Source organism: Daphnia carinata, chromosome 3 (genome assembly GCF_022539665.2).
Source record: "Daphnia carinata strain CSIRO-1 chromosome 3, CSIRO_AGI_Dcar_HiC_V3, whole genome shotgun sequence".
Lineage (NCBI taxonomy): Eukaryota > Metazoa > Arthropoda > Branchiopoda > Diplostraca > Daphniidae > Daphnia > Daphnia carinata.
Genome location: NC_081333.1, coordinates 12,389,483 through 12,405,449, shown reverse-complemented (window position 1 = coordinate 12,405,449; position 15,967 = coordinate 12,389,483). Strand labels below are relative to the sequence as shown.

The window sequence follows — 15,967 nt, the reverse complement described above, 5'->3', positions numbered from 1 at the left end:
TTATTGGGAATTCAAGTCAGCTCTAACGTGAAATTTCCATGTTCGGAGATTAACAAGATGCGGATAGCAGTATTATAGACACAACTCGTCTTTGGCTGTGTACTGGGAAAAAGAAAAAAAATAAAGACCGACTGGGCCAGCTGGTTTTCTCCCACATATCCTAAAACGTATGTAGCGAACACAAAAACATTTCTCGGTATATTGCGTGCGCGGTCTAACTAATTCCTGATCTTTTTTTTGTTTTGTTTTACTCAGCTACCGTGTTCGTGCACATCGCCAATAAAGTGGTTTTTAGTGCACGGCGCGCGCGTATTAGATGTAGAACAGCTCTTAAACTGGATTTTTCGAAGCCACCACGACTGTTATCCGATCTGTCTGGCTGATGGCATCACGTGTAGGCTAGTTGAACGCACGCTATATGATCGGCTACTTCGGTCAAGTGTCGAGGCGCCATGATGCCGCCGAAAAATACTCCTTTTTTTTATTTTTATTACAGCATTTGCCATGGCCATCAGTGGTAACCCGACGCAGAGGTAACTCCGCGCCGTTGGGTTGTCAATTTTCTGCCCCTTTAAGAGGTAAAACGAGAGCTGCGATTGACAGTTCATGCCAAACAGAGGAAAAAAAAAACCTGAATGTGTTAGTAAACAGATCGTTGCGCCCATGTAAAGTAAAAAAAGAGAGAGGAGAATAAAAAAAAAAAAACAAGGAAGGAAAATAACAAGCTGGTTGCGTTTCATTTCGCCCTGTTGGAGAGGCACTTGTAGAGAACGACGGCCTCTTCTTCACCGCCGGATCAATACAACGACGATTAGATTATTAGCGGTAGAGTAACAAGGCAATTTGGTTGCATTCTTGATGATTCCCTTTTAGCGGTGATTTCAACAATTAATTACGGAACTTTTGGTTGGCCCGCTGGCAACGCTGTGTTTTGAAATGAATTTTTTTAAACGCTACACGAACGTAGTGAAGATTCATTTCTTTTTTTCTTTCTTTACGTCAGCTCATTCTAGATTCAACTGAGTCGCATGGCTGTAGGCCAATAGTGCTGTTGGCCGTTGGTATATAACATGACATGTTTGACGGCGCGCTTTCCCTTTTTTTTTATTTTTAAATAAAACAATAGTTTGGTGAATGCTAAACCAATGGGTCTGTTGAGTAAGGTTAGTTGCAGTCCGTCGCGTTTGTATGGTTGCCAATAAAATCGTGCACAAGCGAGCCACAAAGAAAACGGCCATCTCGTTCCAGTTTAGTGTTGCACATGCAGTATGTTAATTTTATTACGCGATGAGATTTATTAACGATGCACGTGCAGGGATAATAAATAGGGCGTAGTTAGATGCAAGAGTGGTCGATTAACGTACGATTCCTTTCCTTATTATCAGTTGAAGTTTGTTCATCAACTAGGAAAACCTTGCGCTTCAACTTTTTGTTGCAACCAAGCCGAGTTTTGCTTGATCAATAAACGCTAATTAGAAGAAAGAGATAATATTCAGCTGGAACAGAGAACGTCTATTCAATGATGTTCACACCTATCTTTGTGTACGCTTGCCCGTTTGTTACCTAGCGCTAATTTGCCTCCACGTAATATGCCGTTTCCACAACATCCCCCCAAAAGGAAAAGAATAATCACTAGTCTCAGCTCAATATGCGGTAGTTCAGATTGCCATTCAAAAACGAAATATGGAAATGGGCATCGCGTGTTGCGCAGAAACGTTGGGTCCAATCCACCGGTCGATGTCGCCACAACATTTTTGTGTGCAAAGAACATGAACAGCAAACCCCAAACGAAATTCCATGGCAATTGAAGACGGGAAATAATGATACGATGATAACTCACATCTAGCGTGAACAGAAGGGCGTCGCAGTGTGCAACCAATCTGCGCTGCAATCAGAAGACATCACCTGGACAACGTCATTTGGCAGAACGAAGACCCTCCGCGGAGAATGTTGTATTAGTTTGTTGACTCAAGTCAAACTTCGTGATGAGCGTTAATTAAGGTGTTCAACATTTTAAAGCAAAAAAATGTGTTTGAAAGGCAAAGAGCCTATCGTTCGCAACCTTTTCAATTTCGTGCGGCAGTTGGCCTGAAATTGGCTTCATTCTTTCCATTCCGCCCTGCGAGATTCAATTATAGTTGGCGAGGTCCCTTTTTTTCTTTCTTTAAAGAACAGAAGGGATCCCCTATTTGTTCACAATGATGTGTAATACACAAACCATTTATTTAGTTGGTTTCATCTTTTATGTGTTATAGAGAACGATGAACTGAGTTTGATATGGTGAGCTGAAACGACAGACGAACAATAGAAAACTAAGAAAAATCTCACCTCTGAAAGGCAATTGAACGTCATAAAGTAATCAAACCACAGAGCTTTGTACAACAATGAGAAAGTAGCGATGGAAGAAAAGGACGAGTGAAAAGGGAGAATTGAATAGAAAGCGTTCTGGGAAATCTGAACGAAAAACATTTGCGACGTTTATTTTAAAAGTATAAATTTGCATTATCTCGTTTGCGAACTTTGCCACAATGAAGCGCCAAGCGGAAATGGAATGGAAGACATTGTTCACAATTTCTTCTGTAAATTCGAAACTATTCCATTGAATTTCAAGCTTGTGCATATATTTGCATTCGGACGTATCCGACTGTCGCGCTTCGACGGCAACGTGAACGTGACTCCGTGACCCGACGTGTACACATACGCTGCAGCACTTTAATGTTTTTCGGTAGTGACAAGTTGGTGCCATGTTGTATTCGTTTTTTATTGTTTGTTGCAGCGGGAGGAAACATGTTTGTCCTTGGCCGCAAGGAAAAAGTAGCTAACAGTCCATCAATAATAAGTTTTGTATTTTCTTACTTTCCCTTTTCACGATCCGTTGGAGTTTATGGATGGAGTTTGTTTTTATTTCCTCGAACGGAAGGAATAATAGGAAAGACAAAGTCCTCCGGATGCTGACGATTTTATTAGCACCAGTAATGAATCGGCTCTTCAAGATTTTTATTTTGTTGCAAGAGATGGATCGTGTCCCACAGCACGTACGCCTCTGAAAAATCATATCAGCGATCCATCTTCTGCTTCCGGATGCGAGCTAAATGTATACGGTGTCTCTACAATGTTTGTTGCGGAATCATCGGCCGTGATGTTTCCAAACATTTGATCTTCTTGATTGCTGTCCGCATAGCGGATGCGTTTTGTGAAGGTGGACGAAGTAGCATCAGGAGAGAAAAGTAGGATTTGAGTCTTTTTTGTTGCCAGAATAATCACATGTTTCCATCTGGAAATGTATCATGAAAGAGGCAATGGATTTCTGCTGGCTCCAGAACAACGTCACACGTAAATCCTTTTACGCCGCATCGTTCCTACGTGCGCCAATGACAAATGAAATGTAAGAATCCTATCTAATTTCTATAGGCATATATAGAGACAGAGAGAACATATCCATGGCGGCTATATATATAGTCTGTTATGTTTGCAAACCTACAGGTTATTTTCTCTCCAAACGCAGAATGGGATCATTCATCCATCGTATGCCGGACAAGTACCCACATCAAAAGAGAACAAAGATGTATCAATCTCTTTCCAATTCGTCTTGGAAACAGATCGCATCCGTACATGGAATGCAGCCAATGGTTACACCCAAATCAATATTTTTCCCCATATTTTTCTTTTCTCATGAAGATTTCTTTTTCCCTTGTGGTCTTCGAATATTGTCAGGATTGATTGAATACAAGGACAATGGATCAAAAGAGCGAGAGTGAGTCAGAGATTGTACTCGTTAAGATCCTCGTGAATGATGTTCATAGACCCATCATCTATTTAAACGAGACTCGATTACTTTATCTACGCAAGATGTCCATAACGATGGTACTTGCAATCCTACACTCCATGAGTTAAGTAAGGTAACTACACGCGCTTGCATTTGATGATGCAATCTGTCCATTAAACCTATACTATATTGAGAAGTGCTTCGTGACCAGTGCCAGAATAGTTGCATCGCTGTCATTGCCCAACTGTTTGTTTCTTTTAATTGAATCCTTCCCTTGATTTTAATGTCGCGTGTTTACGAAACGTGTAGTTGCTTCGTCATCTTGGAATTAATTCGTGAAAGCAAACATTTGTGATGAGGATGATAAGTCACGATGGCATCCCCATTCGCGAAACGAAATGTAAATTCTTTCGTTTTGCATATTTCCAGACCCCACATAGTAACCGATGGCTTCTGTTAGCATTCAAAGATGCTGATGAAGCGTATTCTTATGCTGGTTGTTTGAAACAGAAACAAGCAGAAAATCGGCATAAAACCATTTCCGCTATTCAAGTGCATTGGCGCTTAACAATAGCCTTTGACATGGGGAACATTTTAAATAGGTTTGGGACTTGATTTCGATTGCATTCAGCAGCCAATTTTGTGCGTCAAAACAGAGGAAAAAATGTAATCTAATGTGGAACGTTCGCATTAAAACGTCGTACAAAAGACGAATGTCGGTTTCGTATGTTCGGTCTTTTGTAGCTGAGGGAACCTGTTCTCGATGGTTGTTGGATGCACATTGCATGGTAACAATGCAACGGTCCCGACGGCAAGAAGCACAGACCCTTTTGTAATCATGCACTCGTCTTTTTAATTGAATTGCACGTTTTTTCTCAGCCGCAGAAGAATCTTGACATTTGTTTGAAGGGGTCGCGAACTCCACCGAGCATAGATCAGCTGACGTACGAATACTGCTCGATAAAACAGTTGTCAGATTACTCTCACTGATGATAAAAAGATTTTATTTTCCAACCCTGTATTTGTGTTGAAAGAAAATGGATGTGCGTTTCGGTTTTTCTGCTTGCCCCGTTGAACACAAAACCGTCATTAACCTTATAAGGCATCACTTCAGATTGCGAAGCACAATACGCTTTCTGGTTGCCATCGTAAAAATCATAATCTGATTTGCTCGCTATGGTAACGTAGTAAACAAAAAACTAAAATGTAGAACGGAAAATGTCTTAGCGGAAATGGTACACATTGTATGCCTGTATTAGTTTACACTTATAGTAGGCCAGTTTTTATACCTCGCCGTATTTCGCGTTTCGTAACCAAGTAGCTCGTCGGTCGAAATACGATCAGTTGGCGGAAGGACATCGTCAGGACGTTGAGTTGTCAATTACCTCAAAAAATAAATACGTTTTCCGAAGGTACCGTAAACGAACCAGTACTCTAAAGCGAATCGAATTTCTACGAACAGAAAAACGATATCATAACACAAGATGGGCACGACAAAGGGACGTAAATACGTAACTTAGCTACTCACGTTGGATTTCAGCCGTGTCCATCCCTTTGTTTCCTCATTTCCTTTTCTCTTTTTTTTTTTTTCTAAAGAAGAAAACCATTTTAGGCACATGCGAGTACAAGCCTCTTTCGATTTACGTCGTTGAATGTCACCAGGTGATCTCGCTTTCTTTTCTTCTCGTCGGAAGAGCATCGCTATAGTGATTGGCTTAAAAGCTGAGTGGTCACGGACGACTACTGTTTTCTTATAAACCTACGTATTGTCGGCTTATAGCATCAATCAGTTTCATAGCTATCACAATCCATATTAGGCTCATCGCTTTTTCTCATGGCGTCCTAGCGTTTGTTTCTTTCTGCTCATGATGATTAGAAGCTCTCCTGGCAACAGTCGTAAACGACCAACGTAACTGTACCCCGGCGTAGTGAAACAAAGCATGGCCGTCAGTTCGTCACAACGCTGTGCACACGGCACACTGGGCTTCATTTGATATTCCCGTAGAAAATGCTATTAACATGGAAATGTCGCTATATTGCGAATACGGATTATGGGTTACATCAATCTCTTTCGTTCACTTGGAGCACTTGTATTGCAATATGCGCAACGTATTTGGAGAACATGCGGTTATTAAACGTGCTCGTTTGCGCCATATGCAAAAAGACGGATGAGCCCTCGAACTGCGCTATACCAGCCGAAGCCACTTAATAAAACCAAATCTTGAAATAGAATAAAGCGGTGGGGAAGAACGAGGAAGAGCAGACGTCGGACCTGGGGGTAAAGCAAAACGATAGAGTCAACATCCTTATGGGCTCGGCATATATTTTTTGTTTCTCTCGACAAGCGGATTGGAGAATGTGCTCACTCCAGACAAAAATAGATCCGTCTGAAAGGGTCTGATGAACAGGAAAGGGAGGAGAAAAAAAAAATGAGATAAAATTGCTGCCTTTCTCGCTGGAGAAGAGTCGCAAGCGGTTCGACATTACGGTGTTCCAGTGTCTAGTTCTTCCACGTATTTTGACAAATCGAGTTGGAACTTTTAGTCCGTGCAGCTCGGTCCACATTGTGAAATTTCTTGCCGAAGCAACGCTGTTCAACGTTGGACTTAAACTGTGAGTAACGAATTGTTGTTTGATTTAACTAAAAAGCAGATGAGGTAAGAATGAGGCGCGTTGACTAGTTTTACTTAACGATGCACGTTTCCATCATCAAGAGGAGATTCCACAGCACCAATCACAATGGCATTTGTTGACGTTTTAGTCGATAGAGTCTAATCACCTGTGAGCTGTAGAGAAATGGAACTTACGGCGATGGCAGGTTAATAATTGCTAATTAAGAAACTTCAAAACATTCACCTGTCTCTGTTTTATAAGCGAAATTCCACTCCAAGTTTTAAAGACATTCAGAGCCAAATGTGACGTGCGATACGAAAGCCTAGCCGTGTATTCGTGCTGCATGAAATCGCGTTTCGTGATTGTTGTCGATTTGACGTGATTGGTTTATTTTCAACGTTTTTTATCTTTAAACTTGGCTGTATGCCTACCCCTAATTAAGCCACAGACAGTTCGTTTGTTGTTACAGTTTCAGTAACGTGTTACGTAATACCTTGTTTGGTTGTGTGTCAAAGAAACTTTGACCAACGAGACTGGAGTGGGAAAACCGGCCAAAAAAATAAAGCCAATGGAAGAGGACAATTTGATCTAGTTGCGGAAAAGCTTGAAAAAGAAGTCCCATTAATATCACGAGTTTCTCTCCAATTTTCGAATCTCATTAAGTTACCTGGTTGCCGGGAGCTTGTTACTCGGGACGTCAACAACCATTGTAGTGCAAAAACCACTACGGAGCAACACGATAACTCAAGAAAATGAACGTCAGGTATACTACAAGGAAAGGCTTCCATTTGTTATTCGTAACTGAGATTGTGCACGAGGCTATTCCGAGTTGAGATGTTGAACTGATTTTCCTTTTACGCCAAAGAAATTAGCCCATTCTTTATAAATGTAACATCAGCAACAACAAGAAGAAGGGAAAACGAAAAGACCACATTTCCTGCGCCGCACGACAATAACAGGGAAGTCGTGAATATGCATAATAAACATCAATTACGGGCGAACGGGTTTTCGCTTGCTTGTTTCTTATTGTTTGTGGATTATAAATAGCACCAGAAGAAAATGGGGAATGAAATCTTTTATTTCCTTCCCCTTTTCGAAAGACGCAGTCAGCTCGTCCTAAATCGGAAACAAAAAGCGAAGCGGGTTGCTTTCGTTCGCAAAGGTACAGCTATACACACACAGGGTGAATTAGGGACGTCGCCGTCAGTGAACGCATGTAATCAGAAGCCGGTTTGCGAAGAAAAAATAAAATTGACTGCGTAGAATTTCATTACGGAGCCAGTGAGTACCAAGTTCCCCGTCGCCAATTGAGCTGTAACACGCAGTTAGATGTCGGTAAAATTTAGTCACGCGTGAGGCTGCCCCCTTTTCAAGGCAATTATGATAAAGAACACATTTCTTGACGTCTCTCGATGGCAGAAAATGATGGAGGACGACGATAATTTCGGAGAGAAAAATGGATTTTTCAAAACTTATCATTTGGCCGTACTGAGGAAACTTCGCAACGGCGACTTGGCCGGCTTGAAAGCCTGTTGCAATGACGAGGAACGATTCATTTTCGTTCACAATCTACCCTACGTTCATGAAATACCGCAAGAAATGTCACTGGCGATGGCCAAGTCGCTACCCAGCGGCAAATCGGCGCCCGACGCGCAAAAGAAGCGAACGGAAGGAAACGAATTTTTCAAGAAGAAAAATTATAAGCGCGCAGTGCAGCTCTACTCGGAAGCCATCGCCAAAGCGCCCAGCATCTTCAAAGGTAAAAAAAAAACGAATTTACATACACTGGAAAGAGTCATATCAAAAACACATTTTTAATGATTGGCATGAACACAATATTTCATCTGTAATTGGATACCCTGTGTGTAGTGAACGATGTCTTTGATTAAAAAACAAACAAAACAAAAGGAAAACAAAGGGCAATAACCTTTACCGTTTGTTACTCTCTAGAAAGTGAAGAACCCCAGTTAGCCATGGCGTTCGCCAATCGTTCGGCCGCCTTATTCCATCTGGATGCTTACGCTCGAGCGCTTGTCGATATTGATCAAGCGTTAGCCAACGGATACCCAGACGAATTACGTTACAAACTAGTCGAAAGGCAAGCTAAATGTTTGCTGGCTCTGGGCAGGCCGACAGAGGAGATCGCTGCAGTTTGCGAGTTGGCCGTCAAGTGCGTGAGCGATTCACGTTTGGATCTTGTCAAACGCCAACAGTTTGAACGAGATATGAAACAATTAATTTCCGAATCTGCGATACCGAATAAAATAATTCCGGCTGTAAGCATTCAATCAGTCAGAGGTAAGCAGCTTTATTCCAAACAATAACAGAGATCGTTTACATTTAAATTTGAATAATCGCGCATTTGTTTTGCATGTAGGGATGTAGTTTTTATCACAACTAACTTGACGAGCGCACGTAAACAACGGCGTTTAGGCCAACTTAGTGGTCTACTCACTGATTAGAGACAAGGAATTACTAATAGAACAGCCTCGTTGCGTGAAACCCTAAGATAAAAACAAGAAAAAACAAAAACAAATGGAGGGTGTGCCGATCTCCTTGGCAACAGCCAAAATTTAATGCGTGCAAAAAAAATCGGGTTATGCTGAATATAAGCAATACATTAGAGAGGCCATGGAGTTCACTAAAATATACAACAACAACAAGAAAATATTGAGTGCCTGTCGTGCCAAACGAGCCTCGCTGTAATAGAATCCATTATCACTTAGGTCTATGGGCCTTTATTATGTAATGCCATATCTTGGAGTGTTGGTCGGAAAACGCCGTTTCGCTAATAGCATTTTCATACCGTATATTTCAAAAACGGCTTGGCTTACGAGTAAATTAACTCTTTTTTTAGAATCAGCATTCAATTCTGAGTATACTGCGTGATTTTTATCGAATTCTAAGAGGTTTGCATTTTTAGCTGATTTTGACCAAAGTGAGAAGGCTATAGCCTTCCCACTTTTTCATTTTTCGCTAAAATTGAAATATCCTTTTAAACCCATTATTTCGATTCAAATTTAAACGAGAATCACGAAAATTGAATTTATTTTTGCGTAAAACTTGTGGTTTTAAAAATAAATGTAAAAAACGGGTTAACACAATTGTGCGCTAGTACGTTCCGCCGCTGATGTTCTGCATCTCATTTATAATGTATATTTCAAAAGCAGTTGATTTGACGAAAAAACGAATCATTTTTTCTGAATCAGCATTAAATTCTGAGTATATTTTGTGACTTTCGACGTATTCCAAGAGCTTTCGTTTTTTTGCTGATTTTGACAAAAGTGAGAAGGCCAAATTTCAACTTTAGCTTTAAACATATGATTTTGATGCACAATTGAATGCTAATCACGAAAATCGAGTTTATTTTTCGATTAGCCGTATAGTTTTTGAATTAAACCTTAAAAACCAAAAAGGTTGGGCTTATTTTTTTGTCGGCCTTAAAATTTCCATCGCACCAACTTTTATATTTTAAATTAATCAAAAACCATAAACTCTGCGTAAAAACAAATTTCATTTTCATGTTCCATGTAAAATTTTGAACCTTATTGATGTAAAGTTATGTGGATTTTATGATATTATTTTTTAAATAGGAAAATTAATAGAAATTTTAAGCCCGACAAAATAAGCCCGACTTCTTTGGTTTTTTAAGTTTAATTCAAAAACTATAAGACTAATTAAAAAATAAACTTGATTTTCGTGATTAGCATTTAATTCTGCATCGAAATCGTATATTGAAAGCTAAAGTTGAAATTTGGCCAAAAATGAAAAAGTGCGAAGGCTATAGCCTTCTCACTTTTGTCAAAATCAGCCAAAAATCGAAAGCTCTTGGAATACGTTAAAAATCACACAATATACCCAGAATTTAATGCTTATTCAGAAAAAATGATTGGTTTTTTCATAAACTCAATTGCTTTTGAAAAATACCTAATAAATGAGATGTACAACGTAACGACGGAACGTGCTAGCGCACAGATGTGTTAACCCGTTTTTTACGTTTGGTTTTCAAACTGCACTTTATTTTATTTTAGAAACGGCTAGTTTAAGAAGAAAAACCATACCTGAATCGAAATTAGTGTTCAATTTGGATTATAGTGTGTGATTTTAATTGAATTCAAAGAAATGTTGTTTTTGGCCGATTTTGACAAAAGTGGTAAGGTTTGGCATTTTTGGCCAAATTCTAAATTTAGTTAAATATACACGGCTTCAGTTCAAAATTGACCGAAGATCACAAAAATCAAGTTTATTTTTGCGCCAGGTCTATAGTTTTCGAAAAAAAAAACGTGGAAAACAGAAGAAAGGATTTTTGCGCTAACATACTTTTGTAAGGAATATTTACCCACTTTTTATAGACCACCACTTCTCTGGTTTAACATTTATTTCGATTATTTTATAAATTATTTTATCTGGAATACCAGTTTCATTTAAAAATCAAAAGGATAGTAAAAATTTTAAACCCGACTTTTTTCGCGACTTAAGCCCAACAAAATAAGCCCGACTTCTTTAAAATGTTTTTGCTAAATTCTCAATATAGTTCAAAAGATATGAATTTGATTCAACATAGAACAAGAATCATTAATATTGACTTTATTTTAACGTGGCACTTACTGCTTTTCAACTAAACGTAAAAAATGGGTAAACAAAGTTGTTGCGCTAGCACGTTCCAGCGCTAGCATCCCACGTCATATTTAGTTGGGATATTTCAAAAACAGTTGATTTGGCGAAGAAACGAATCGTTTTTTTTCGGAATCAGCATTAAATATTGAGTAAATTGTATGATTTTTAACTTATTCCAAGAGATTTTAAAAAATAAGCCCGACAAAATAAGTTCAACAAAATAAGCCCGACTTTTTTTTAATTTTTGGCAGAAGTCTAAATATAGTTTAAAATGTATGATTTCTATTCGCAATTCAATGAAAATCTCAAAAATAATCTTTATTTTGACCTGGAGTTCGTAGTTTTTGAGATATTTAAATTTAAAAATGGTTGGACTGACACATTTGTTTACGTGTGAAAAACATATTCATTTCTTGAACAGATCATGAGGAGAAACGTCTACCTGACGTCGTTGCTGGTAAGAACATTGAACATCCTTCATTTTCCAAGAAGATCCGAATTGACGAGGACGCCGCTTTGGGACGGTATGGCGTCGCTGATGCGCCGATTCGAGTTGGCGACGTGGTCGCTGTTGAACCGCCTTACGCTTCTGTTATGAATCCGGAGAAATTTCCAACGCACTGCCATCACTGCTACCGACCGTAAGTGTCTCCCTTGTTGCTCATAATTCACGAACGTAATAATAATGTCGCACGTGATAACATGGCGAATCATCATCACCATTATCTCCGTTGACGACCCACAAGTCCTTGCGATATCGAACTGACAAAGACGAATCAGTTCACGTATTTTAACGTACGCGCTTACGTTCAAGTCAAACGCATTTCATGAAAAAGTCAGACATGATGGAGCACACGATCTCTTTCGTATGCAGGCATTTTTAGGAAAAAAAGATTACGCGTGAAAAGGGCACTTTTGGCCATTCACTCGTGATTGGCACTTACACTTTGATGACGCCGTCAGCCTAGGCAATCAATTAAAAAAAGGAAACATGCTTTTCATCAAACTCAAAAGAGGAAAAAAAAAATCGATTGAATTTTACATTCGCGGTGGTTTCAATTTTAAAGGGCATTTCGTTATTTCAGGCTGGATCTTGGCGAGTTGCTACCGTGTCCAAACTGCACCAACGTGAATTTCTGTTCTGTCACCTGCCGTTCTGAAGCGATGGCCGCATATCACGCGATCGAGTGCCCTCTTCTCAGTTACATCGACGCGGCTGGCATCAGTATTACATGTACAGTAAAAACAAGCCACACAGATATAATAGTACCTAGTGCCCGTAATGACAAAAACATTAGACGTTGAATTTTAAACAATTTTCGTGCACAAGCGTGAGCCAATGAAATATTGCGCAACGGATCGCTGTTTCGTAATTAAAGCTCCATGATAAATGGGGCTTTTGCGTTTGTCATAAGCCAGTGATTCATTTAAACGAGAAATTAAAATTTTTCTCTCTTTCTTTCTTAGGCTATTTATCGCTGCGGATGATTGCGATCCATCCGCCCAGCTTCTTCATGGACGTCAGGCCGTTTATTGAAAAACCTGAGTTACAGGCAATACAAACTACATTGTCATTACAAACGATCACGAATGAAAGTGCCTTCTTTTATGCTTCCTAAAAACAGAAGGGCGTTGCCCTAAGTGAACAGACGAAGAAGTACATCAAGACCTGCCAATTGGTCACTCACGAACACATGCGCAATAAGGAGAGCTTCTTCCACGTGACTCTGATGGCCAATTTCCTTCTGAAATGTTTGAAAATGGGCGGATATTTCGGAGCAATCAAGCCGATCGAGTTTAACTTTCCAGGTAAGAACAAAGTCCGTAACTAAGGAACTAAAATTTTAGTTTCCTGTTGGCGAAACTAGCGCAGTTTTTCGTTGTGTATACGTGGTGAAGTTGGTGGTCCATGAAGCGAAAGATGCTTAAGAGCTTTTCCTTGTTTGGTCCCGCGTGCGTATCGCCTTTCCAAGAAGCCCCCCTCCTCACTATCCTAAAAATCTATCCCTGATTGGAAGAGGAAGTAAACACGGCGGCCGTCCTTCCGGAAGAATAAAACTCCTTAGATCGGCTCCCTTTTATTCGTTGCACAACAAGAAAACTGCGTAGACTTGGTACATTTTCATTCGCTAACGATCTCCCCTCTCTTTTTCTTTCTCTTCGAAATCGTAGAACCTCTTTCAGACCAAGAGAAATGGATCGGTTCGTTGTTGCTAAGACATCTTCAGCTGCTTCAGTTTAACGCACACGAAGTTTCCGAATTGCGGATGGATCGCCCCGGCAGCATGGATGGAGCGAAAACTTTCTTTTTAGGAGCCGGTGTTTATCCGACGGTATTGTCTATACGCAAATGATGTTCATTTTGTTTTGTCTTGTAAACTTTTTTCCAGATGGCCGGAAGCAAATGGTTTGCATCTAAGCACTTGTTGTTCACGTCTTCCGATCAAATTCAATTGCTTTGTATTTTGTTCCATACGCTTCATGCACAATCGAGCGCTATTCTTTAGACCTGTTAGAATTGTTCCGCAGAGAATGGAAAGCTCTTGGATTGTCCCGCCGCACTAATTGCGAACGTGTTGCGCAGTAGCCAAACTTATTAACGCTCGGTTTCTGTTGGGTTTTTTTTTTTTTTTTCATCACCATAATAGGTAGCGCTTTTAAACCATAGTTGCGAGCCAGGTGTAATCAGGTACAAAACATCAACTCGCGTTAAACGTTTCCTATTTTTTTTTTTTTTTTGTTTCTAAAAATATTCCCATTTCAAATGTTCGTTCATCTTCTTTTTGAATTCTACAATAATTTACGTAGGTGCTTTATCGGCGACGTGATGATCGTAAGGTAATACTTTGATATCGATCTACAGCTAAAACCGTTAATGTTTAAAAACTGTTGTGGTTTTTGATTTAAAAAGAGCCATTAAGAGTTTCCAACGCGGCGAGATGGTTAACGAAAATTACGGCCCCATTTTCACGCAAAAACGTCGCGCCGATCGTCAACGATCGCTCAAAGATCGATACTGGTTCGATTGCCGTTGCTTACCTTGTGCGGAAAATTGGCCGTTGATCGGCGAGATGACGGACGACTCTCTTCGTTTCCGCTGCCGCGATCCTGCCTGCCGAAAGCCGCTGGTCGTTGCCGCTGACACTATGACGCCGTTCATCGCGTGTCCTTCGTGCAAGAAGAGCAACAATATTCTCAAGGTAAGCCAAAAAAAAAAAACCAAAAAAACATGCGCGTCCCATCGCGTCCGTATGCACACCCAGGCTTCCAGGTGGCCCAGCCCGAGTATATAATGTGGCCTTGTCGGCAAGAAACCGGCCCGGTAGAAACAACGACGAACCTTGAAATCAGATGGAAAAAATTAAAAGAAAACAAGACAAATCGTGTGCAAACTAAGCAATAACAACCACAAGCAAATTGAACTTGCTGGACAGCTTTAGGCTTTACCTGAAGGTGCAGGTTGGGCTGCAAATTTCCTGAATGTTTTTTTTTTTCAAAAACATGATGGCCATTTTCCTACATGTAGAGAAATAATTCGTTTTGACCATTTAAAGAGATCTGATAAATTGTCCGGTTAATTGCGAAATGTTTGAAAACAATTTGGCGAAAAACTGGGAAATGGATCGTTACGCTTTTTAAGGCAAACTTTAAAAAAAAAAAAAAAAAAAAAAGTATGCGTCTTACATGAACGCTGCAATGGCGTGAATGGATCGCTTTCATCACGCGCAGTCCTCATCACTTGCGTCAAAACCAGCTGTCAAAGTTTCGTTATTCAGGATTTATTCCTTTGAAAAGCGAGTAGAAAATGGCACTTGCTGCGTCACGGCTGCACCCAGTGACAAGAGGGAACGAAGACTTCAATAGATAAAAGACGAAAAAATGCTAAACTCGGTTGTTCAATTTTCGCCTCGTTATCGATTTGGGTTTCCTCTTTCAATTTCATCGAAAATATGAAATCGTGAAAAACGTTCGGCAAGTCCAAGGTCTCGGCGGCACGGTTCAACCAATCACTCGATGCCCTTAATTTCCGCTTTTTTTTTTTTTAATTCTGTTTAATGAAAACAAAAAATGATTATTTTCAGAGTCTGCAAAATCTGCAAGATACGGAAGGGTCGTTCGTTCGCGGAAGCGAGCTCTTGGAGCAAGGGAATTTCGCCGGCGCGTTGGAATGCTGCCTGCAGACGATGGCCAAGTTGGACGATATTCTGTGCGCGCCTTATCGTGATTACATCCAATGTCAGGAAAAGGCACGAAGATGTATGCTGGCGCAGGGCAACATCATTTACGAAACCATGCAAAGCGAACGCCGCTGATTCATCTACTAACGCACAAAACAGAAAAACAACAAGATTTAAAATATAACATCCTTTCCAAATCGAATGACAATTTTCTTGGTTTTCTTTTTATATTGTCAACGTCGTCGTCAATTCATCTCCACTCGTGACGGGCCGCGTACAAAAAGACGGGCAACAACACAAAAATAAACGAAAAAATCAGGAATAAAAAAAAAAAAAAAAAAAAAAAAAAAAGGAATGGCCACGTCTCTCGGATGGACACCATTCGTGAGGTGGGCAAAAATACAATACAAAAAAAATGTAGAACACAAAATGTTCCAGTAATAGATAATGCCAACAACAAATTTTTTTTTTTCTTCTTCGTAATTCTTAGTTTTACGATAGTTGGATCTCAAATTTTATCTTTTTTTTTTTTTCGTTGTTAGTTTTTTTTTTTGAGGGGGGGGAGGAGCAGAAGAAGGGGGGGGGGAGTTCTTTTGTTTGGTCCTTGGCGAGAAAAATAACTTGAGGTGTGTTTTACGGCGAGAAAAAGGACATCTCGAGGCACAAGCGATATACGATGGAGATAAGAGAACAACAAGCACGCACTGGTGGGAGATATACGTGAAACAAAGAAAAAAACAGGTCGTGGGGATTTCTTTAAGGTGATTTCAAAGACCTCTAGGCCAAACGCACA

General features: G+C 40.0%; 2 protein-coding genes across 2 annotated transcripts in view; both read left to right on the top strand.

The window, feature by feature from the left end:
- Nucleotides 1-15,967, top strand: part of LOC130698532 (uncharacterized) — a 65,748-nt gene that overhangs the window by 17,871 nt on the left and 31,910 nt on the right. The gene's annotated exons all lie outside the window — the stretch shown is intronic.
- LOC130698507 (SET and MYND domain-containing protein 4-like) lies at nucleotides 6,259-15,370 on the top strand. Its single transcript, XM_057521173.2, has 12 exons — nucleotides 6,259-6,379; nucleotides 7,799-8,138; nucleotides 8,330-8,677; nucleotides 11,418-11,637; nucleotides 12,082-12,230; nucleotides 12,464-12,549; nucleotides 12,622-12,805; nucleotides 13,169-13,329; nucleotides 13,645-13,685; nucleotides 13,805-13,834; nucleotides 13,908-14,196; nucleotides 15,079-15,370. Exons 2-12 carry the CDS (start codon nucleotides 7,802-7,804, stop codon nucleotides 15,307-15,309), a joined length of 2,076 nt encoding a protein of 691 aa, XP_057377156.1. The 5' UTR covers nucleotides 6,259-6,379; nucleotides 7,799-7,801; the 3' UTR covers nucleotides 15,310-15,370.

Bases quoted from the DNA above. Each gene is read 5' to 3' on its own strand.
- LOC130698507 (XM_057521173.2), top strand. From the start codon at position 7,802: ATGATGGAGGACGACGATAATTTCGGAGAGAAAAATGGATTTTTCAAA. The intron at 8,139-8,329 runs GTAAAAAAAAAA...GTTACTCTCTAG, and splicing joins AGCGCCCAGCATCTTCAAAG to AAAGTGAAGAACCCCAGTTA. The intron at 8,678-11,417 runs GTAAGCAGCTTT...TTTCTTGAACAG, and splicing joins AAGCATTCAATCAGTCAGAG to ATCATGAGGAGAAACGTCTA.